Source organism: Choristoneura fumiferana, chromosome 7, assembly GCF_025370935.1.
Source record: "Choristoneura fumiferana chromosome 7, NRCan_CFum_1, whole genome shotgun sequence".
NCBI lineage: Eukaryota > Metazoa > Arthropoda > Insecta > Lepidoptera > Tortricidae > Choristoneura > Choristoneura fumiferana.
The window spans coordinates 18,476,185-18,500,527 of NC_133478.1; the positions used below are offsets into that span (position 1 = coordinate 18,476,185).

General features: G+C 40.4%; 1 protein-coding gene across 1 annotated transcript in view; it reads left to right on the forward strand.

Moving 5' to 3' along the window:
• The first annotated feature begins 642 nt into the window (after positions 1–642).
• THADA (Thyroid adenoma-associated protein homolog) overlaps positions 643–24,343 on the forward strand; it is a 63,124-nt gene continuing 39,423 nt past the window's right edge. Inside the window, exons 1-15 of the mRNA XM_074090499.1 lie at positions 643–829; positions 1,381–1,561; positions 2,944–3,195; positions 4,155–4,419; positions 6,526–6,683; positions 8,721–8,781; positions 10,409–10,568; positions 12,503–13,605; positions 13,650–13,898; positions 14,198–14,385; positions 14,808–14,958; positions 16,015–16,170; positions 17,308–17,526; positions 19,143–19,310; positions 22,412–22,554. Coding sequence (XP_073946600.1) covers positions 730–829; positions 1,381–1,561; positions 2,944–3,195; positions 4,155–4,419; positions 6,526–6,683; positions 8,721–8,781; positions 10,409–10,568; positions 12,503–13,605; positions 13,650–13,898; positions 14,198–14,385; positions 14,808–14,958; positions 16,015–16,170; positions 17,308–17,526; positions 19,143–19,310; positions 22,412–22,554 — 3,554 coding nt within the window. The 5' untranslated portion in view covers positions 643–729. The remainder of the gene's footprint in view (positions 830–1,380; positions 1,562–2,943; positions 3,196–4,154; positions 4,420–6,525; positions 6,684–8,720; positions 8,782–10,408; positions 10,569–12,502; positions 13,606–13,649; positions 13,899–14,197; positions 14,386–14,807; positions 14,959–16,014; positions 16,171–17,307; positions 17,527–19,142; positions 19,311–22,411; positions 22,555–24,343) is intronic.

Sequence of the window (24,343 nt, forward strand, 5' to 3'; positions counted from 1 at the left end):
CTCTGAGAGAGAACTGGAGAGAGAAGTGGATTGAAAGTTGCCAGATCAAGGGCAAACATTATTATTCTATTCAACCTAGTATTCCGTCTAAACCTTGGTTTGGCAAAACTAAGTTTGGTAAGAGAGCCACCTGCTGCCTTATTCGTATGAGACTGGGTCATGTTTGTACTCCCGACAATCTTGCTAAATTTAAACTGGTGGAGTCTGGTGTTTGTGAGTGTGGCTTGGGCATTGCAGACACAAATCACATATTTCTCTCGTGTCCTCTCCATGACAACTCCTTCCTTTATGAAGAACTTATATCCTACAAAGTCCCATTACCTACATCCATCTCTGTCCTTTTAGCCTCTAATGACTTAACTATATATAACTTATTGAACATATTTATAAATAATAATGATATTAAAATTTAAATATGTATTCCTCAACTCTCTAAATTTAATTTATTATATATATATTATCTTTGTTCCTTTCGCTTAATCCCATATAATCTTCTCCTGTAGACTTCCGTATTCCAAAATTCCGTATTTTCCGTTGATTTCGTTTCCTTACCTTTACGCGTCTGTGGCGGATGCGCAAACCGCGCGAGCCAACAAAAAAAAAAAAAAAAAAAAAAAAAAGTGTCAGCGCCGCCTCCGCAAGTCATTTTTTGTAGGTTATATGGTTAAGTAAATAACTACGTGAATATTTCATAATAAAACTTGAAACGCAAAAATTGCTATTTAAGTCATGAATGACTTAAATTTGAGGATCAGCGGTGGCATCGGAGAAAAGGTTAAAAAGCCCGTAGCACCCATAACCATGGCTAATTGGAATACTGAAAAGCCGGGTTAGTATACATTGTTTATTAGTGTATACTTTTGTAACTTTTAATATTAAATTAATTGATGAATCCTACTACACACTTAACTGCTTTTTCTGGCATTCTGCTATCTGAATTGGATTATCTGATTTCTAGGTATTTTTGTAATGTATTTTAATTTATATAATACTCGCTTTTATCCACAACTTTGTCTGCCAACAATACATTGTTATAGCTATCCTTCGGGAACTATTTAATTTTCTGGGGTAAAAGTATCATTTCATTCCTAGGATCTCAAAATATTTTACTTTAATAAATTTTAATTGATGTTATTTTAATTGATGTTGTTTTTATTAAGGTTATGTTTTTATTGTAATTTTGTTTTTGACAATCTTTTTGTGAATTTCTTTTATTTTTGACATGTGTGATATGTAGTGTGATTTTCATAAAAAAAACATTTTATCTATGTAGCAAACAATGTCTTCCAAGTTCAAATCATTTTAGCGTGCAGGGATATCAGACAGACAGTTACTTATATTATTTAAGATTAGTTTTTAACAGTCCTATCATATTTCCAGGTTCTTCAAACGAATTCATTAAGGAGTTCCTAAACTCCAAAAGTGCAGATGAGCAATTAAAATTTTTAAAGCAGTATCTGAACAAAAACAAGGAGTTTCTTGATGAAGTAACTGTTGAGTTTCTGGTTTTATTGTTCTGGGGTGCAGATGCCAAACACCCCGTCAAAGGATTTTTAAAAAAGTAAGTGTATCCTACACAAATATAAAGTAATTGAATGTAGTTTGTAAAGTTCCCAATTCACACTAGGCCTGCATGGAAACTACAGCCCAATCCTTCACTCTGACAGGACTGTCTTGCTGTGGGACTAAATGAGCTGGATTCTTATTCATTCCCAAAAATTACATTGTGGTTTGCTTTTCATTGTACCTATGACAAACATCCATGCGTTTAGTATCTCTAGACCAGCTATACACAACCTGCGGATCGGCCGCATGTGGCACACCAAGCTTCTATGAGTGGCATAAAAATTATATAAGTACACTTTTAATGCCTGGTGCATCATTACTACAACATGTTTGTGGTCCACACAGAAAAAAGGTTGAGTAGGTAGGTATTTTACATTGATCCCATTGAAATATGGGGAAAAAAGTAGCCTATGTGTTAATCCAGATGTCCAGCTATCAACCTAAGCAGGGTTCGAAATTATCAAGATAATTATCGGATAATTATTGCATAGTTATCAAGTATAAGAAATTCATTTGTTATATTGTTTCATAACTGTTTGGGGTTTAATTAAGTGCACTTTGCTACATTTTTTGCACCAAGCCCATAGCCCAGTATTTCTTGTCTTCGTGCAAATAAAATGTGGCCATATTGCAGCAAAATGGACAGCAAAATCACTCTATATAAAACAATTCTGAAACCCGTTCGGACCTACGGAATACAATGGGGAACGGCGAGCAACAGTAATATTGAAATACTACAAAGATTTCAGAATAAAATGTTGAGAACAATGCTGAACATACCTACCTTTTTACATACATAACCAACAAGCTTGGACTTAAATATCAGCACAATTAAGCAGGAAATTGTAAAATATAGCAAATCGTATCAGGCCAGATTATCAAATCACATAAATCAATTGGCAACAAAACTGAAAAGGCACAGGAAATGTGTCACTACAACAGACTGAAGAAGCACAGTGTCCCTGCTCTAACCAAGCAGGTTTAATGGCAGCACTAAAAGGGATGCTCAGTGGAGTAGTTCTCAGTTGATGACAGAGACATCAAAAGACAAAGAAGTGGCTTATTGTGTTGAGTTCACAGATCGCCACATTGCAGAAAGAAGAAAGAAAAAAAAATATTGGATCTTTCTCACGCGGCATTGTTCAAACAATGACACTCGAGTTCACTCTACTTTGCATAATCCGAACTCAATCTTTCTTGTAAGGGGAATCCCCCGGCGCGGCTCGTCACGTTAACACTTCGTGCGTTCGGATAGCGTGCGTTCACTTTCACGAGCGCAATTTTTTTGTTACTGAGCCTGAACAATACAAAATTTTATCCAATTTACGCGTACCACGTAAAAATACATACTTACGCATTTATAAACCTCTGTTTCAGACACATTACAGAATCCCGGAAGCTCGAAGAACCGTTTACTCAACATTTAATTGAGGTCATAAAAGATGAAATCAAAGGGTCAGCTGACATGCCATATGGATCCTACATCAGTGTGATGACACATCTGGATACCTGCATTGACAAGTTCCCGCCTGGTGCAAAAGCTGTTAGTGTTCTAGAGTTAGATGTTGCCATGTACCTTCTTCAGTGCTTGGAGTCCTGTGTTGCAACGCTGAATAAAGAAGATGGAAGGTAAGCAAAGTGATGAGATGAGATGATAGTAAGAATACAAAGTGTGGCTAGATTATGAAATGATTGAAGGAATTATTAAAAATGTAGTTATATGGGTAGAAGTTATCATATATTCATAGAATCTGGAATAGGATGAATGTCCAAAAAAAATATTAGTCCATCAAGCTGATACTAATTTAACTACTTATATATTTTTTTATCCAGGACACTACCTATTGTATAGCCCTCAAATACTCCTTATTTTTCGCCAAAAATATTTTTCCCATGATTCATTTACCAACTGTTTAATCAATTTTTATTTGAAACTGTTGTAAGTACTTGAGGTTTGTTATAAAACTAACGTAACCTTACGGATTCGGGCTTCTAAAGACATGACAGGACAATTAAAAAAAATTATTAATGAAACAGTTGGGAAATTAATTATTTAGTGAAAAGCCAAGATCCTATCCCTCAAGACACTCGCTGTACTAGATGCTGCAAATTCCACGAAGAAATCCTTCCTCTTCGCTAGGATCGACCAAAAATCGCAGTTCGCCAACAAGTCGAGTTTACATGCGTAAAAAAATCCCAAAATATATTACTGTAACATTTAACAAATGTCAAATGGCGTATGCAATGCAGTTTTTTAACCCCCGACGCAAAAATAGGGGTGTTATAAGTTTGACCGCTATGTGTGTGTGTGTACGTGTCTGTGGCACCGTAGCTCTTAAACGGGTGGACCGATTTCAATGCGTTTTTTTATTTGAAATCAGGTTTTCTAGCGATGGTTCTTGGACATGTGTCACCAAAATCGGTTCAGCCGTTTTTGAGATATTGAACTTTGAAGTGACAAAGTCGGGGATTTTCCAACTTTTTGTTGGTTAGGTTATAAGTTATAATAAGTCTTTGATTTCGTCAAGCAAGCTTATTGCTATAAAAACGAATGTATGAATCTGAAGTAGAATGCAATATTGTTCCAGTGGTGACGCCAAAGCACCCCTCGCACCGACAGAAATAAACAAAATATACGACTTAGCGCACCTGGCTCTGCGCTTACTTCTGTATATGATACAGAAAGTGACCGATGCCAACAGAAGCGAACTGAGGTCCATGTTTGGAAGGATACGGGCTGTTGCGACGGAGCTGATGCAGGGCGAAGAAGTTCCGATGGACACCAAGTCTGTGAGCGGGATCGTGGCGTTGAATTTGCATATGTTTGAGAATGGACCTGACTCCTGGGTTGAGGTAAGTTGTCTGCCATGGCCGACGGCCATTGGCCGTCTTACTATACGAGTAGGTATCTTTATCTTTAGGTGCAACCCTAATGGTCCATAATAAGTGACTGTTTCAACACTCCTCAAGCCCTGTTTCAACATACCTCAATATAAATAAATAAATACTAATATTATAAATGCGAAAGTGTGTTTGTATGTTTGTCCGTCTTTCACGCCGTAACGGAGCGACGCATCGACGTGATTCTTGGCATAGAGAGATAGTTTATGGGCCTGAGAGTGACATAGGCTACTTTTTATCTCGGAAAAATGCAAAGTTCCCGAGGGAACAGCGCACGATAACCGAATACCACGCGGGCGGAGCCGCGGGAAAAAGCTTGTATAAATAAAAAGCCAGTATGAATTAAAGTAGTTATAAATATTATAAGACCTATATTATATGCATGCCATCTGGACCCTCCTTCGGGTGAAGGCCTCCTCCAGAGATTGCCATTTGTCGCGGTTCTTTGCCAGGTTAAACCAATAACTTGTTCTGATGGTCTCTATTTCGTCCTTCCACCTAGCTTTTGGTCGACCCCTGCTTCTGTGCCCATGAGGTCCCTTCCACATAGTCACATTCTCCGTCCACCTGTTGTCAGTATAACGTGCCACGTGACCCGCCCACCTCCATCAGACCTCGTGCGAAGGATAAGGCGTCTTTTACTCCAGTCTGTTTTCTTATTGCCCTGTGACGGATTCTGTCCTTCAGTTTTATTTTTAGTGAGCTGCGTCCTAAGGCCCTTCGACATGATGTTAACTTTCTGTTGGTTATTGAATCAAATATCCACGTTTGTGAGATGAGATGTGACAGGGTTGTCTGCCATGGCCGTCTTACTATACGAGTAGGTATCTTTATCTTTAGGTACAACCCTAATTGTCCATAATAAGTGACTGTTTCAACACTCCACAAGCCCTGTTTCAACATACCTTCCAATACTTCCTTTTCATAGAAGCACTCACAGTTTGGCTTTGTTTGTGGGTATCTAATGAAAGAACCAATCTTAATTTGATTGCTTAATAACGATATCTCTTGTCCGGGTGAGCGGTTAGTTCCGATGGAGTGCCGAAAAGTTTCTCGATGAGGGCTACGGCATAGATGTCGCTAGTGTCGCTGCTTAAGTGGCTAGCTAAGAAACAACACAAGCTGAGATATGAGGTGCATAGGAGAAATTCGTGTCTGTATCGTTGTCCAGCGGTGGTGTAGCGGTATAGCACACGGCACGGAATGTTCGACCAGCGCTGGTCTTATTTTCTGTCTGTGCATCATATATATTTTCAGTTTGTATTTTCGATATAGCTTTTACGGGATGACCGTAAAAGTAACAAAAAAAATTGGAATTGAAATAAAAAATACAAAAACATTCCAAAAAAAACAATCTTATCTAATGAAAGTTGTCGAAATGAGCTGTAATCGAGCATCTGTGCCGCAGATTTTTATAGTGCGATACAAAATGTCAGTATTTTACATTAAATCCTTTCCTTTTTATACAATCCCTACTTAATATTATAATTGTGAAAGTAACTTTTTCTGTCTGTTTGTTACCTTTTCACGATTCAACCGCGTTAAAATACGGTATTTGACAACTCCTGATTTTGCCATATCTTAATATTATTATGAAAATATAGATAAACAGATAGTGTTTAGCGAAGAGAAAATTTAAATCGGTTGAAAATTGGATTTATAGTGATTTTTTGAAAAATCTATATACCTGTTTCTTTCTCAAACGCTTTTCTCTATGCAGCAAGTATGGCGGTACTGGCGTGTGACGTCACATGCCAGTATGTCTTTCTCTGTCTAATCTTGAATTTCAAACCCTCATAACTTTGTTATTTGTAAAGGTAGCTTAAAAATTGTTTTTCTATTCGATAACAGGCATTGTGTAGTTTTAATTTATAAAACATATACAAAATAGTCAAATACCGTATTCGGTATAGTTTTTATCCTAGAAAATTGCATAGTTCCTGCGGGATAGCGATAAACGAATTCTACGCGGACAACAGCTAGTAAATAAAGAGTATAAACAAACAAACGAACAAACAATGACTTGCCCTTGTTATTGTATGTACGTATTGTTTCCAGTTGCTAGACAAGGAGGCTGAGGGCGAGAGCGGGACGGTGGCGCTGTGCATGTATTCGGCCGTGGCGACGGCGGTGCCGCGGCCGGCGCTGCTGGAGCCGCGCGGCGCCCGCCCCGCGCTGCTGGTGCTAACCGACAGAGTGCTGGATATCGGAGACAGGTCGTTGCACCATGAATTCATTATTTTTTAATTACTGTCTATGTCAATAACCATTTAGTAGTGATGGGCAAAGTACTTCCAGTGGTCGGACTTACTTAAAATTTTGTAAATGAAGGTTGGATGACAATCAAACAGTAAAAGAAAAGTGCAGCCGGCAAAAAAAAGCTTGAATTAAAAATTAAACTTTTAGCAAGAAGTCACGGGCTGTTTCACCATCCATTGATTAGTGTTAACTGACGGTTAAATGTGATGCCATCTCTATTTGTTTTGTTCGAATAGACGGAGACGGCATCACATTTAACCGGCAGTTAACACTAATCAATGGATGGTGAAACAGCCCCTTAATCTTCTATTGCATTTAATATGTATGAATCAGAAACACTTTAGTTAAAAACTTAAAATTGAAATTTTCTGATCTACTTTTGATGCACCACCTGTTGTAAACTAGTCCTTCCTTCTTTCTGTAAAAAAAAGTTGCCTGGAAGAGATCGCTCTTAAGCGATAAGGCCGCCTATTGCTCACCTTGTAATTATTTTTTTCTCTGTGTATCTGTTTTCTGTATCGCTTACTATGTCTGGTGTACAATAAAGAGTCTTTGTATTGTATTGTATTGTATTGTATTGAACATTGCATAAAAAATTATAAATAAGACCTTTTTTTGTCATTGGACACTTTTTTACCCCGCATTATAACTTCATTTGACCTTTTGAAATCGCTTTTGATTTTGAAATGTTGAAGTGGCAATGGGCAGGCCTTATGGCACGGAGAACAGATGACCGTTGGGGCTGAAAAGTTCTCGAATCAACACCGCGGATCGACAAGCGCTCAGCTCCATCCGGGCCGCTTCCTACCGAAGCAACTGAAGGTCTATGAGGGGCAGCCTGCGGCTGACGTGATGATGATGGAAAGATACGAAAACCTAGGTTCACTTTCGCATTAATATGATTCTGAATAAATTTTCCAATTTTCTTTGTAGGGTTCCGTAGTCAACTAGGAGCCCTTATAGTTTCGCCATGTCGTCTGTCCGTCTGTCTGTCCGCGGGTAAGCTCAGGGACTGTTAGTACTAGAAAGCTGTAATTTGACATGAATATACATATCAGTCACGCCGACAATTTGGTATAATAAAAAAAAGTTAAAAAAATTTTTTTAGGGTACCATCAGCCAAATATGTGGTCTACCCTCCTAAAGTTGATAATTTTTTGCATGTCATGAAACAATAATACCAATAGACGTGTCTGTCAACTTGAAAGTTGAACTTTAGCGACATATTAATTTGATAGGAACTTGTTTAAAAATTGATAAACCACTTATTTGGCTGATGGTACGTCCCATAGACGTAAAGTGTCTCTGTTTCTTATTCAACTTTAAAGTGCAAATTTTCATTGAAATCGAGCGTCCCCCGTCCCCCCCCCCCCTTTAAATCTAAACTAAAAATTCAGAATGGTAGTAAATATATCAACATTTACAAAAAAAATATATAGCGGCTTGGATAGAACAATTAGTAGTAGTAAATAGCAGCCTAAGGTATAAAATATACCTAAACTTGGAAGAATTAGTACACAATGCGAATTCCTTAGAAAAATATTATTTGATTTTTTCGTAATGGCTACGGAACCCTATCCTGGACGTGTACGACACGCTCTTGGCCGGATTTTTATTTGTTTTTTGACGGTGGTAACATTCTACACTTCCACTGAACGTAGATATAGTTAAGATGTTTAGTTTTAGTTTCTTAACTAAGGGACCCCATACATCCCTGTATTTTTTTTCTGTATTTTTTCTTTATAGTTATGTTGTAATCTATCTTTTCTTTGTTTGTAATTATTTATTTTATTATCTTTTTAGAAAATTACTTCCTAATAAATAAGATACACAATTTAAGATTTAAGATCATCTTTTTGTATAATTTTTTTAAGTAACCTTTGTAAGCTCTACAAAAATCCAACGAAGATTACGGTTAAAAAAAAAGTCATGTCGTGTAGAAGAGCCCTTTGCGGCGTACTTGCAGAATAAACGTGTCGATTTTGATGTCGCAGGTACTCCTCGTCGGCCAGCCACGCGCTCGCCGTGGCGCGGACAGTGCTTGCCATCAGCAAGGTGAATACTGATTTTAAAATATAACTATACAAATTATTAAGTACTAGCCGTTGCCCGCGACTCCGTCCGCGTAGAATTCGGTTTTCACTATCCCGCGGGAACTTTGCAATTTTCCGGGATAAAAACTATCCTATGTCCTTGCCCGAGACTCAAACTATCTGTATATCGAATTTCATCTTAACCGGTTGAGTGGTTTAGACGCGATGAAGTAACAAACAAACAGACTTACACACTTTGGTATTTATAATATTAGTAGGACTACTTTAAACCTAAAATTGCTAAAAGTAGCTCCGAAGCGGTAACGTTTCGTGTGCTCTGCCTACCCTATTTGGGAATACAGGCGTGATGTTTGTGTGTGTGTGTGTGTGTATTAAGTGACAATTGTGTTTACAGCATAAACGAATTTTTAATGCATAAATTCTGAGGTTTGACATGGAAATTTAATTTATATAGTTTTAAGAAATTGTAGTTGAATGTTTTTTATTTTATTTGTATAGATTATTTTTTGTTTCCATAAACATTTTATTATTGTGTAATTTAATTTTATAAGTTAATATTTGAATTTAATTTTAATATTGTTTTTTAAAGCATTTTATTTGATGACATATAGTTATATAGGTATCTATTCTGACTACGAGCGATTAAATCGCTGAAAATACCATCTACATTTGCCCACAATCGTCATTTCCTAGTAGCAAAATTTCCATTCGTATTTTTTCCTATTCTTAATTTACACCAGACATATTTATTCCTTACATGATTTTTCCATTCGCATATTTTCCTAAGTGCTTTTTTCCCTATATGCTTTTTTTACTGAAGCTTATTTTCACAATCGCGTTTTTCCCAATTTTGATCGACACAGAAACTGTGTCGACGAAGCTCCGCTCACGCGGAGCTCCTACTTTTGTGTAGCTTTGGCCCTTCGGGCCGATGCAAACTTAACATTATGTAACCTAAACCTACCTATTCTGTGTCGATTAAAATTCGGAATAAACGCGTTTGTGAAAATAAGCTTCAGTAAATAAAGCATATAGGAAAAAAAATTATTAATCGTCTGGTGTGAGAACAGGAAAATACACATATTATGGGAAATACCTAATTATTATTGTAATATTTTTAATGTAAATACGTAGTTGGTTACTAAGTTGTGAATGATAAAATATAATATAAAGCGTTTAATAAAAACAGAATACAACACTAGAAAGCTTTTTTGTACTGATCAAAATATAAATTGATTGATCTAAAATATACTTATACGGTATTTTTATATTTAGGACTCCACGAAAATATTGAGATTGCCGTCAGGCGCAAACACGCGGTCGACTTATGACACTACTGATTTAGTATCCAGGAGTAATATTATTTATATCTATGAAAGCTATGTCGCTAAAAGTATGTTTATCCGTTGCGCAGTACCCATAGACAAACTTTGCTTAGTTTGGGACTAGGTCAATTGTCCCATGATATTTATTTATATGTCTCTGCTTGTTTTGTTGCGGAAAGCACAAGACCGGTCTGAGTGGAGAACCTTGGGGGAGGCCTATGTCCAGCAGTGGACGTCTTTCGGCTGACATGATGATGGCAATGATATGTTTTTGTGAACAACCGAATCATTGATTGCTTGAAGGCGCTGGCGGGGGCGGAGCCTTGTGTGGGCGGGCGGCTGGCGGCGCGGCTGGCCGGCTACTGCTGGTCGCACCTCGACCACCACATGGACAGCGTGCGCCATCTGGCCGTCCAGACCTTGGCCAACGTCGTGGCGGCTGCCGTCCACATGGAGAAAGAAGGTTGCTCACCGATCATCATCATCATCACCATCATTTCACCTGAGTCATCTGTGTTGTCAAATGGAATCAAAATATAGTTAGGTGCTACGATGAGCGTTAGAGAGGAGGAGTGTTAGGTAGAGTTGCGATAAACAACGTACTGTGACGGGCAGCGGCCAGCGAGTGCCAGAACCGAACTGCTAGCGTCGCGACTTTACTTGTTTTGACTTTACTATAAAATAAACACAAAAACGATGCAAAAAATAGTTCGAGCAAACGTTCAAAATATGTAGTGATTAAACGGCTAAACGAATTTCTGTTAATAGTTTTTCGGCTTACTAACTCATGAGCCAATTAAATAGTCTACTAAAGGTTGAGTTACGAAACGTTAGTTTGCGAAACAACACATCTAAGAACAAAGTCATCGGCGTACCGTTGTCTACCAATCAATAATCTGCGTAAAAATTGTCATCGAATCATAGGTAACCCTCATAGGGCTAGCAATTTCAGCTCATTTAGACTCCAAGTGCCTACCAAGCACCAGCAGATGTTCCTGCGCTCCGACTTCGGGCCGGTTTCCATCGTTTTAGGGTAGCGACGAAAACATCTTTAAAAAAACCCAAATTATTAATATATTTTTCATCACACTTGCTCGTAAACAGTGTCGTAACATGCAGGCTACCTTGGTTGCAACCCCCCAAATAAAACCCTCGACCTTAATGTGCTTGTCATGAAGCCCGTGGTCGGTAAATGAGTCATTGCCCGTACTAATTTTCTTGTCATGAAGCCCAAGGACGGTCAATGAGTGTGATACTGCATGGCGTGCAGGAGCGCGGCGCGCGCACGTCGGGCACATGCTGCGTGGGGTGGGGCGGCGCGGAGCTGGCGCTGCCAAGAGCGTAGTCAGCGGTATCGGCAATTTTTGAAAAAATATTAGTTTTTCTTTTACAAATATACAATTTTACTCGCAAATGTGATGAAAAACATTGTATGTCGCACGGGCGGTACTAGAATTACGAACATCGACTCAATGGCAAGAGCTCGCGCGTTGACAGTAAAGCCTCGGTTCATGTAGTGTCAAAATGAATAGACTTGTTAAACGATTTTTTTTTTATAAATACAGATACTGCCTAGTTTGAGGCCCGCTGAAACTGTATTTTATGATACTGTTTCTGCATTAATAAAACTTTCAATTCAACTTAAAAATATATATATACTTATTGGTTTGCCAACAGATATAACACCATTAAAATAGCAGAAAGTCGATGTGTTGGTGACATAAACAGAGTGTTAATCCAATAACAGGCAAACATAACCTGCATAACTTATACTATTCGTTACAATGTGGAGCGCAGCTCCCGTATAGATAACTATAGTTAATTTGGATAGCATAATAGTACATTGTTAAATATGCTCAACAATGTTTCGTTTGTGAACTTCACGAACGTCACCATATTAGCCTCATTGCTTCCCTGCGGGTGACACTGCGATAAGGAAGGCGACGGCAAACCTAATCTAATAGCACTTAACGAACTTTGCTTTACATTTGGACAGTATTAAATAAGTACTCAAGTAAATCCAATTTAGGTACCCAATATGAAAAGATTAGGTACTTTAGATGCCTATGTTTTACAAGCAATTAGAGTACAAATAGTGACAATATCTGGTCAGCTCTCAACGAGACAAAATAACTAAATATCTAAGCTTAACTAAGTAAGAGAGTAACTACGAAAGTGGAAGACAACCCTCAATAAAACCCAACACCGCATGTCTGTCTAATCTACATGGCAACTTTAGTTTTATATCTGTAAAGTTCATTTTTAAATCTGTTCTGGGAGATACGAGTAGATAACAGATCCACCCCAGTCGCCTTGTACAGTTTATTATGCTCACTACATATTCTACTAATAATACTATGCGATCCAAGTTTAAATACTATAATGTATCTTTTGCAGGAGACCCGTCGGCGCTGGGCGATCTGTTCTCGGCGCTGGAGTCGCTGGGTTCGACCCGCGGCGCGTGGGCGGCGCGCACGCAGCTGGTGGCGCGGCTGGGCCGGGGGCTGCGGGGGCTGCGGGGGCTCGTGCCCGCCGCCGCCGTCGCCGCGCGCCACCAGCCGACACAGGCCAGCGTGAGTCTACTGCACTCGGACAGTGTCTGGGCTCTAGGGGCGGCGCGGGGGCTGCGGGGGCTCGTGCCCGCCGCCGCCGTCGCCGCGCGCCACCAGCCGACACAGGCCAGCGTGAGTCTACTGCACTCGGACAGTGTCTGGGCTCTAGGGGCGGCGCGGGGGCTGCGGGGGCTCGTGCCCGCCGCCGCCGTCGCCGCGCGCCACCAGCCGACACAGGCCAGCGTGAGTCTACTGCACTCGGACAGTGTCTGGGCTCTAGGGGCGGCGCGGGGGCTGCGGGGGCTCGTGCCCGCCGCCGCCGTCGCCGCGCGCCACCAGCCGACACAGGCCAGCGTGAGTCTACTGCACTCGGACAGTGTCTGGGCTCTAGGGGCGGCGCGGGGGCTGCGGGGGCTCGTGCCCGCCGCCGCCGTCGCCGCGCGCCACCAGCCGACACAGGCCAGCGTGAGTCTACTGCACTCGGACAGTGTCTGGGCTCTAGGGGCGGCGCGGGGGCTGCGGGGGCTCGTGCCCGCCGCCGCCGTCGCCGCGCGCCACCAGCCGACACAGGCCAGCGTGAGTCTACTGCACTCGGACAGTGTCTGGGCTCTAGGGGCGGCGCGGGGGCTGCGGGGGCTCGTGCCCGCCGCCGCCGTCGCCGCGCGCCACCAGCCGACACAGGCCAGCGTGAGTCTACTGCACTCGGACAGTGTCTGGGCTCTAGGGGCGGCGCGGGGGCTGCGGGGGCTCGTGCCCGCCGCCGCCGTCGCCGCGCGCCACCAGCCGACACAGGCCAGCGTGAGTCTACTGCACTCGGACAGTGTCTGGGCTCTAGGGGCGGCGCGGGGGCTGCGGGGGCTCGTGCCCGCCGCCGCCGTCGCCGCGCGCCACCAGCCGACACAGGCCAGCGTGAGTCTACTGCACTCGGACAGTGTCTGGGCTCTAGGGGCGGCGCGGGGGCTGCGGGGCTCGTGCCCGCCGCCGCCGTCGCCGCGCGCCACCAGCCGACACAGGCCAGCGTGAGTCTACTGCACTCGGACAGTGTCTGGGCTCTAGGGGCGGCGCGGGGGCTGCGGGGGCTCGTGCCCGCCGCCGCCGTCGCCGCGCGCCACCAGCCGACACAGGCCAGCGTGAGTCTACTGCACTCGGACAGTGTCTGGGCTCTAGGGGCGGCGCGGGGGCTGCGGGGGCTCGTGCCCGCCGCCGCCGTCGCCGCGCGCCACCAGCCGACACAGGCCAGCGTGAGTCTACTGCACTCGGACAGTGTCTGGGCTCTAGACTCTACTCATGTGGAAAAATCGCTCAAATGCGAATCGGACTCGTATCATCATTGCTGTTCGAGGTCGCGGGAAATTCAAAATCACATTCAAAATGGGGTCACGTGACCGGATTTTTCGCTGCAAACGAGCGACGAGCGACTGCAAGTGTTCGTACCTTTTAGCTCCACGCTTACAACAGATACAGTCCGCTTCTCCGCTCGGCATTACCCCCTGGCCCCGCTCCGCGGTCTCGTAATGAGTCTCCGTTATGTTTGCTTCAGGCCACCTTATTCCTGGAGACGCTCTTGAAGCGTTACACCCAAGAGGCCAGTCCGGAGACGGTGTACGAGGAGTTCTTGCGCGTCATTATGGACGCGGCCAGGGCGGAGACGGAACCCTCGGCGCTCGCCGTGCTCCAGGGCGTGCTGGCCAAGGCCGTGCTCTGGGACAAAACTGTGCTTGACTACATGTGAGATGACCATTTTTTTTTTGTTAGACCTTCACTTATAAAAAAACCGGCCAAGAGCGTGTTGGACACGCCCGAAATAGGGTTCCGTAGCCATTACGAAAAAATTAAGTAATATTTTTCTAAGGATTTCGTATTTTGTACGGAACTTTCCAAGTTTAGGTATATTTTATACCTTCGGCTGCTATTTACTCTTAAACTACTAATAATTCTCAAGAAAACTTAACCGTTGTAGTTTTCCTTGTAAGTTTGATATACTTACTACTATCCTGATTTTTTTTAAAATTTTCCACTACGATAAATAATAATCTTAAGGAATATTAAGAAAGCTGAGATATGCACTATAAGCTATATGACAGCACTGTCGATAATTGGGGCGCGCCTAGTAATATTAATGTACGCTGACCGTACCCTTTTTTTTTCAGTTTACCTGACAAGTACCAATTACACGCGTATGAGGGTAGCGATCTAAAATGCATCTTATTAGTACTGGGTGTGGTTCGAAAATCCGATGCCACCTACAACTATGACATACTCCGGCAGCTGCATGCCACGGCGTATGATCCCGATGACGAGGTAAGAAAAAAAAAAACAGATAAACAGGCTTGCCTTAAATTAGTAAGATTGGGTTCAAATGTGAAAAAAATACGAACAAAATTACTTTTTAATTTCAAGTTTCAATTTGGGGACATTCGATGTCCTTGCGGCCATTTCTTCGTTCTATATAGGGTACTCGTGCGCCCGTCCGTCTGTCTGTCACAGCCAATTTGCTCCGAATCTACTGGTACGATGGTGTTATCCTATGACCCAAACACAGATGTGCAAAGTATTTTTTTTTAATAAGGGTCATTTTTTCGGTTGACCATTCCTTGGCCGGTTTTATAGGGTTCCGTAGGTAACTAGGAACCATGTCTGTCCGTCGGTCTGTCCGTCCGTCCGCTGCTAAGCTCAGAGACCGTTAGTACTAGAAAGCTGTAATTTGGCATGATGGCATGAATAAAAATATCAATCACGCCGACAAAGTGGTGAAAAAAAAAAGTAAAAATTTTTTTTGGTAGTGACACCCTATAGTGTGGGGTATCGTCGGATAGGGCTCAGTTTAAGAGTAAATAGCAGCCTAAGGTGTAAAATATACCTAAACTTGGAAGATTCCGTACTCAATACGAAATCCTTAGCAAAATATTAATCGATTTTTTCGTAATGACTACGGAACCCTATCTTGGGTGTGTCTGACACGCTCTTGGCCAGTTTTTTTTAAATAAAATGTTGAACGAGCAAAAAAAAGTACAATAGGTAGTTTTTGAAATGGTTTTAACAAAATTGAACTTAAACTTGACCGTTAGTGTAATTGAAGATTATTTTTTGCAAAAACATAAATACAAAAAAAATACGAATATCACAATTGAAAATCTCAGTGCGGGTAACATACATTTTTCAAGAAATCAGAAAAATCTTTTTTTTTTTTAAACGGTGCGACTTATTAAAATATTAGTTTTTTTTTATATTTGGTAGATAACTTGCCCACGTGTTGCCGAAACATTGGTAAACCATTAAAAACACATTCGTCGCACCACATCTTCGCACATCTCTGGTTGAAAGACCAGCTCAGTCCTCAGTCTGTTTGCGTTTCAGATCCGCATCCTGGCGCTGGCGCTAGTGTCGTCGAGCCCGAGCAGTACGGCGCCGCTGGAGAGCGAAGAGTTGGATTTCGTGCTGAGCTGGATACGACACAACATTAACGCGCAGGCGCCGGCCTTCCGGCAACTGATGATGGCACATATGAAGAAGGTATATTAACCTTACTTACTGATGTTGTTAAAAACTCGGAGAAATATGAGACAAATGATGGAATACTAATCAGGCAAGGTACGCGCAGAAAGGATTTGACTAGATCGATTGTCCCCAACCTCAAAGTAGTCAAGCATAGCTCGAGAAATCAAACAATTAAATTGTACAATAGCTTACCTAAGGACTTGAAGTCTATAAATAATGTAAAGGTTTTCAAACGTCGATTGAAAGAGTTATTATTGAAAAAGTGCTATTATGATGTTAGTGACTTCATTAATAGCGAGTCATCTTAGTTTTCATGTTATATTGTTGTGGTGTTTGTTGTTTTTCTTTTCTTTTTTATTTCTTTCTTGATTTGATCTTTAAAATTCAATCTATTGATTATTATGAATTTTTATGTTGAGCTGACATGATTGGTTTCGACATAAGTAAATTAAAATTGGTGTGATTTTTTGTTGTGTTGTGTAAACGAATTAGTTTTATTATAATATTACTTTTGAGTTTGATATGATAGGATTTAAAATTGTTATAATTATTGTAATTGTAATTATTGTTGATATCCGACACAATGTAAAATTGGTATGGAAATAAATAATCTGAATCTATAGTATTACTGTAGAGGCCGGGAAGTAGGGGGTTGCCGGCCAACCAGATATTTTATTTCATGTAATGTTTGAGAAAAACACTATATGAGCCTCGGCCGGAACGTGGGGTTGCCGGCCTCTACAGTAATGTACTATTGTGTCACAAGGGAGCAAAATGATGTATTTACGGCGAGGGTGGTACATTGAATCCAGAATGTAGCGAAGGATTCTACAATACTTCCACTTGGTTTCAGCTGCCATGTGTAATTTACGAGACGTCGTATCTGATATTTAAAAAATTAACTAGGTATGCCATTTCATCTGCAGCCATCTTGTTCTGAGAGGAGGCCTGTGCCCAGCAGTGGGATGTATATAGGCTGGGATGATGATGCCATTTCATATTAAATGATATTGTAACGGATCGGGTCGGCATTCAAACTAACTCGTTCATCTATTGCTTACTTTTCAGCCTCAAAAACAATGTACTATTTCTGAATGAGAAGTGTTAAAAGGAATGTATTCGCCGACTGTACTGGTAATCCGAATGTTGCAGATACTAAGGCGGTTGGGAAACAGCCAGCGCTTTTCGTCGACCCGACTGTTTAACGCGGCAGCGAGCTTCTCGGGCGATCTGCGGGTGCTCTGCTTCGGAAGCTTAGTGGCGGGCGCCAGCCACGGCCGCCGCGCCTGCGCGCTGCAGCTGCTGGCTTGGCTGCCGAGCCCGGACGAAATGATCGAATTACCAAGTATTAAAATAATAAACCTTTTTATTTAACCTTAATCTAGGTACCAGTTTGAAGTCGATGCCTCAGCACCAGCCTGCAGGAGTGGTAGAAGCCTATCAGGTAGACAACTATAGGTCCACGCCTGCTGACTAGTGCTGAGGCGCCGACTTCAAACTGGTACCATCAGCCAAAAAAGTGGTCTATCAGTTACTGAACAAGTTTCTATCAAATGAATAATTGAATATGTCGCTAAAGTCGATCTTTCAAGTTGACAGACACATATTTTGGCATTATTGTTTTATGGCATGCAAACGATTATCAACTTTAGGGTGGAAGACCACATATTTGGCTGATGGTACCTAGATTAAGGTTAAATAAAAAAGGTTTGTTATTTTTTGAGTTTATTCGGCGGTTTAATTTTTTTGTTTAAAAGTTTTTATTTTATAATTTTATTCCATCTTTAGTTTAGGACTTTTTCCAAATTTATATGGGAACATATGCTAATTTGATATACTTACTACCATCCTAATTTTTTCCAAAATTTTCCACCCAACAGTTTAGCTTTGAGAGAGGGGGCTTGATTTTAATGAAAATTTGCACTTTAAAGTTGAATGTTTCGCAAACAGATCACTGAATCGAAAAATCGTCTTGGCAACCCCCCAATGGTTTTAAACTTTAGACCTATCCAACGATACCCCACACTATAGGATTAGTCGAGAAAAAAAAACTTTACGTCTATGGGAGGTACCAAAAAAAATTTCCTATAACGTTAATGATAAAGAGGTTGCAATGTGCATAATCTCTTTTGCGACTAAATTATCTTGTATGGGTAGGTACACTATATCCTTTATTTTTCCATTTTCTAATATGAAGTACCAACTGGATTATTTTGAAAAAAAACCTTATACGATGGGAGGTTGTTGATAATGAGGACCCTCGCGAGGGCTAGGAAATATCCTTATTTTTTTATTACTTTCCTATGTAAGTAAACTGGATTATTTTGAAAAAAAAAATATATTGCAATATAAGCAATTACCTAACAAAAAACTGTTGGTGTCGCTCTTCTAGAAAGCAAGAAAAAAAAACTGAAGTTTTATTTCCTACATTTATCAAAGTTTTTTTTTTTGGAAAATAAAATATTATTATAGAATATGCGAGTCTATACATAAATTACTATACTAAAAGATTACGTAGCTCGCAACAGCCAATGAGGAAAAAAAACATTTTTGGTAAAAAAAAACATATCTCAGAAAATAACAAAGGTAGGCAGCTGAAACCTACAGGAAATAATACTTTTTTGAGGGCTCTAAAAATACAGTGAACGTTTGGTGAAAGGGCCGCTTTTCCATGCAAACACGGCTACGCTCTTTGAATTAAACTTTTATGATTACATGATTGATTTTTGTTTTAAATTATTTCCCTCCAATGTATTTTATTTATTGCTATCACATTACTATCATTAAAAACCTACTACAAAATAACAAAAAGATAAAGATGTAGATTATTTACTGTTTTTTTATTTAATATTTACAGTATGTTTGTACATATCAACCCACATTGACCCTTTTTGGTATCCTGCCGTGTCACCTAGTAACATAGTTTTAGTGCTAGTTCTAGTCTTAGTTTTAGGTGGTACTTTTTGGAGCCAAAATAAACTTTTCTTTCTTTCTTTCATTTCTTTGCGAGTGGGTTGGCAACACGGTTTAGAAATCTGTGGTGGAGCAAGGAGCGCGCGGAGTTGCTCTACAACGTTTTGGAAGACACGTACGAAGCCAACAAAGCACTTGCCTTAGAAGTACTGAAAGACTGCCCACCGGAATTTATATCCAAGGTAAAGAAAGAAACAAAAATCATTTTCTCAAAAATGTCCGTAAAAGTACATTATTTCTTAAATATCAGAAGGCTAAGTGCATAGTTTACGGTCAGCGAGAAATTAAAAAGTTGAAAAAATAGCAGGCGCGCTAGCTCGACAATAATTTATTACAAAACGGCCATGGAAATGTTGGCACAAGTCGTATACAGCCAACTCAAAAGGCTGCTATCAGTTATTTTGTTGGAACTCCAGACTGGATCAGAAACAGCTTGTGGTGATTTCGGTGGAAAAATACACCTGCTGGTTTTTTTAATGAAAAAAGGCTGGAAAACATGAAAAATGTTATTGGAATAAAATTAGATGTCAATATATTTTGTTGAGAAAAGGTTTATTCTAATTTAGTTATTTTCCTCGCCATTTTTGAGAAAAGCTTTATATTAGTCTCGCCTGGAATAGCAATTACTGGCTTCGTATTAGTTAAACGGACTCGCAAGCTCGTCCGTTTAATTCTCATACTCGGCCAGCAATTGCCTACTTCCAGGCCACGGCAATAATCTACTATTATCCCACTAATATTTGAAACGCGAAAGTTTGTATGGATGGATAGATGTTTGTTTGGATGTATGTTTGTTACTCATTCGCGCAAAAACTCCGGAACGGATGTCCATGAAATTAGGCATACAGGTAATATATACCCTGGATTAACATATAGGCTACTTTTTATCCCGATATTCCCACGGGATAGGCGTAAAATCTTGAAATAACAACCGTTTAGCTTAGAGTCATGAAATTTGGTATGTACCTAATACAAGGTTTTTTGCTGACTGTACTTTTTGTTGACTGTATTGTCATCTTAACTACATTTCCGTACCAAATTTCAAGTCGATGCAATTAACTATTGAGGAGTTCAGTCCTGTGGAGACGCTCCTGGAAGAACTACCAGGACGTTACTGCCAGATTATTGTATTGCCACCAAATTTACACAAGTAGACCAAAATTCAGCTTAATCAGAGACCAGGAAGTGGTTGACAAATGACTTGCAAATTTTGAAAATTACATATTCTCTTTCTTTATTACGTACATACGAACATTGCAAAAAGACAAATTTAAAAGACAGTTTTATCAATTCCATTCTCATCTTGGCCCAAAAAAAGGAAAATAACCATAAGTAGTAGAGAGTACAATGTTTATTAAACATGTGGCAAACACCTCAGACTCCAAATGACGAAAAGCAGACAAACAGGATGACAAGAAATACAAATCTCTGACTTCAAAGTGCGAGTAAACCAAATCCTACCATTTGAAATGCTATGGCAGTTGTCTCACCGCCAGCGAGGAAACGATTGGCTATCGACTATTTTCTCGCTCAAGAAACGAACAAAAGATATAAGAGCCTGTGTGAGTAAAAGAGACATATATTAATAGTTGATCGCTGGCTGTTTACACTGTCGGCGAGAACTCGCTCTTACATCTTTTGTCGCAGCGACAAGAGCTATAAAACTCGCTGAGCTATAGATACTCGCTCAGCGATGTCAGCTTGGCGGCCGCCCCGCACGAGCGAGTCGAGTGGAGCGAGTAATCGCCCGTCGCAATCGAACACTCGCTTACAGCCAGCGACAAAACTACATTCGCTTCTCGCTGCTCACCCACTCGTTTCTAGTTACTCGTTCTACTCGTTTCTCGCTCATCGTCGGCGGTGGGACAAGTGCCTAAGTTTGAGTGCGTGCGTGTGTTTCACGCTGCGCCTGGAGAGATTACGATGACATTTGGTATGTATGTAGATAGCGAAACATCTGGAATAAGGTTGCTATTTATCCCGATATTCCTACGAGCTCCATTTAAATTCATATAAAATATAGTGTATATGGCATGAAGCAACAAATTAATACTTAATGTAATTTTACTCGCTTTGGTACCCTAATAGTTAAAGGCTGACCAGAATTATAAAAAAAAACCTCGCCATATTCCGGAAAACCAATAGAACTAATTTCTTGCACTGGTAACAATAAATTCAAATGTCATCTGTCTATTGCTGTCAAAGTTTAACGTTGTTTGCGCGTCGTATTTTATAGTGTTATTTTGTGTTCTTGTGCGTTAAAATGCCGAAGATTATCCATAGCCTTGGAAGGAAAATAATTCACAATGTATAAAAGTATTTGTCATAGAAAATTTCTGAAGGATTAGAAAATATTCCTTCAAATAACATCACCGACACCGTTTCAATATGACTTTTAGGTACCGTATAGTAAGTGTAAAGAATGTTGCAATATAAAACGTAGAAGTACTGCCCTCGCGTCAGTTTTTTTAATTCCTGGTCAGCCTTTAACTCTCACCTCTGTTGGTTTTTCAGGGTTCCGGAGCCAAAATGGCAAAAACGAAACCCATATAGTTTCGTCAAGTCCGTCTGTCTGTCTGTCCGTCCGTCCGTCCGTATCATCATCCTCACTGCTGGGCCTCCTCTCCTCAGAATGAGAGGGCTTGGGCAGTAGTTCCCACGCGGGCCCAGTGCGGATTGGGAACTTCCGTATGTCACAGGCACTTTACTCGAAAACATAGGATGTATATCCCAAAGTAGCAAAAATGGTGTCCCCCTCCCCCTCTATCTTTTAAACCGTTTGTCCAAATAAGAGGCAAAAATATGGAACTGCGCTTCTCAACAAAAGGACGTAAGTGCCGTGAAGATACGCTCTTTTTCTGGTAATAGATTTTAAGACTAGTAAGTGTTTTAATTGTGTTATAACGCACTTAATATTACTTGATTTTTTTCGTAATGGCTACGGAACCCTATCTTGGGCGTGTCCGACACGCTCTTGGCCGGTTTTATATGAGGTTATATAGGGGAGTGTTCAAGTATTACGTAACTCAAATGGGGGGAGGGGGGTCTTGTCTTGTAAAACGTTACGATGCGGTACATGGGCGGGAATGGGGTTCGAACAACGCGTTACGTAACATTGTTTTTGTATCAAAATCTATTAAATAAAAATCGTTGGCAACCCTTTAAAAAAAACTAAAAGATGAGTTTAAAGTGAAAAATCTTTAAAAATTGTACGTAATACAAACGTAATACTTGAACGCCCCCAAGGATACAAAATAGCGAATCTTTTGAACTGTTGGTCCAGATCGAAGGTCCGGGCGACGAGTGCCTGGAGCGTCTGGTGCGGCAGGCGAGCTGCGTCAAGCCCACAGAGTGCGTGTCGGCATCCTACAAGCTGCTGCTGCTGTTTCGCCGCGCCGACACCGTCACACTCGATGCCGACACTGAGTGAGTCGCCGCCACTTGTTTTTAAAATAAGGCTTTGTTCAAAATAGTAGATTGTACAGCAATGGTATAAAACGAGCCATTTTACCCGAGACGTTCATATAGCCATCCGAGCCGGTACGGCGAGGGTGTATAGACACGTTGAGGGGAAAATGGGTTTAATGCTCGAGTTTTACAGATTTTCACTTCGATTGCAAGGAAATGGGTCTATATTGGAATCCATAATATCTTTTGTCCTAATTTCAAAATCCATAACAACTTTTGTCAAAATTATCTTTTGCCATTATAATAACGCTTGCCATAATGTAAATGCCATAATATTTTTCGTCCTAATATTGAATATCCTAATGCTTATTTGCACTAATTTCGTAAGTACTAATTATCATATGTCCTAATAGTCACATGTCCTAATATTGGTTGACATAATCACTTTTGTACTAAACTGGTTTGGGAACTTCACGCACACCGTTGAATCATAAATAATAAATACACTAAAATTACCTAACCATAAAAAAATCCTTTTTTATACAAGCTTTTTTTGCTGACTTTACTTTTTGTTGACTGTACTTGCATTGTGACATAAACTACATTTGCATACCAAATTTCAAGTCCATGCTATTAACCGTTTAAGAGTCCGTCCTGCGGAGAAGATGATCCTGGCTGGAGTACTGGAGTACCAGGATGTCACTACTAGATTATTGTATTGTCACGTGATTTACATAAGTATGCCAAATTTCAAGTCAATCCGTCTACTGGAAGTTGGTCGAATTTAACATGCAAGATTTGACTACAGACAGACAGACAGACAACGGGACAAGTTAAACTAAATAATGACTTGTAAAAAAATGGATCACTTTTATGAATAATTCTAAATTAAAATACTTTTCTGACTGCTGTTCGTTTTTGTAGGTGCCGCAATTCTAACCTAACCTACTTTTCTAGCTGCGGTTCGTTTCTGTTGGGGTCGCAGTTCTAATCTAACCTTACCTACTTTACAGGCTGCGGTTCGTTTCCGTAGGAGTCGCAGTTCTAACCTAACCTAACCTACTTTTCTGGCTGCAGTTTGTTTTTGTAGGAGTCGCAGTTCTAACCTAAACTTAACTTACTTTTCTGGTACCGGTTCGTCACTGTTGGGGTCTCAGTTCTAACCTAATCTACTTTTCTGGCTCGCAAGTCGCTGTTTGCCAACAAGTGCTCTGTTATGGCATTTAATATTATGGATTTTAATATCATAACTCGTAAGTTTTGTCTTACTATATTACATTAGTACAAAACATATTAGGGATTTAGAGTATTAGAACATGTGATATCATGGCTTATGATTATTAGGACATAAGATAACTATGGCAAATGATCATTATGGCAAAAGTATGATATGTCAAAAGTGTTTATGGCAAAAGTGTTAGCATTTGAGTTCAGGACAAACGATATTATGGATTACGAAGGAGACCCGTATAAATATTTAGGTTTGATTGATTTTTTTGATTGATTTGATTGAGTTCTAGTTTTATATAAATTATAAAAAATATATATAGATATTTTTTGTTTGTGGCTGTTGACATTTGATTGCCTTGGTCTTAGATGAAGAATTTACTTTATGCACTAGAGCATTAAAAGTCATTTTATGTCGCCTAGATCCAGCATAAACACCAAGTTAATTAATTAAAGCAAAACCGACACAATTTTCAGTAAAAAAAAATAATAAGAAGAAAAAAAGAATTACTAACATTACCTACCATTCAGGTTGTCAGTTATTTAAATGGGGTTTTTCAACAGGCGAAATATCGCTAGA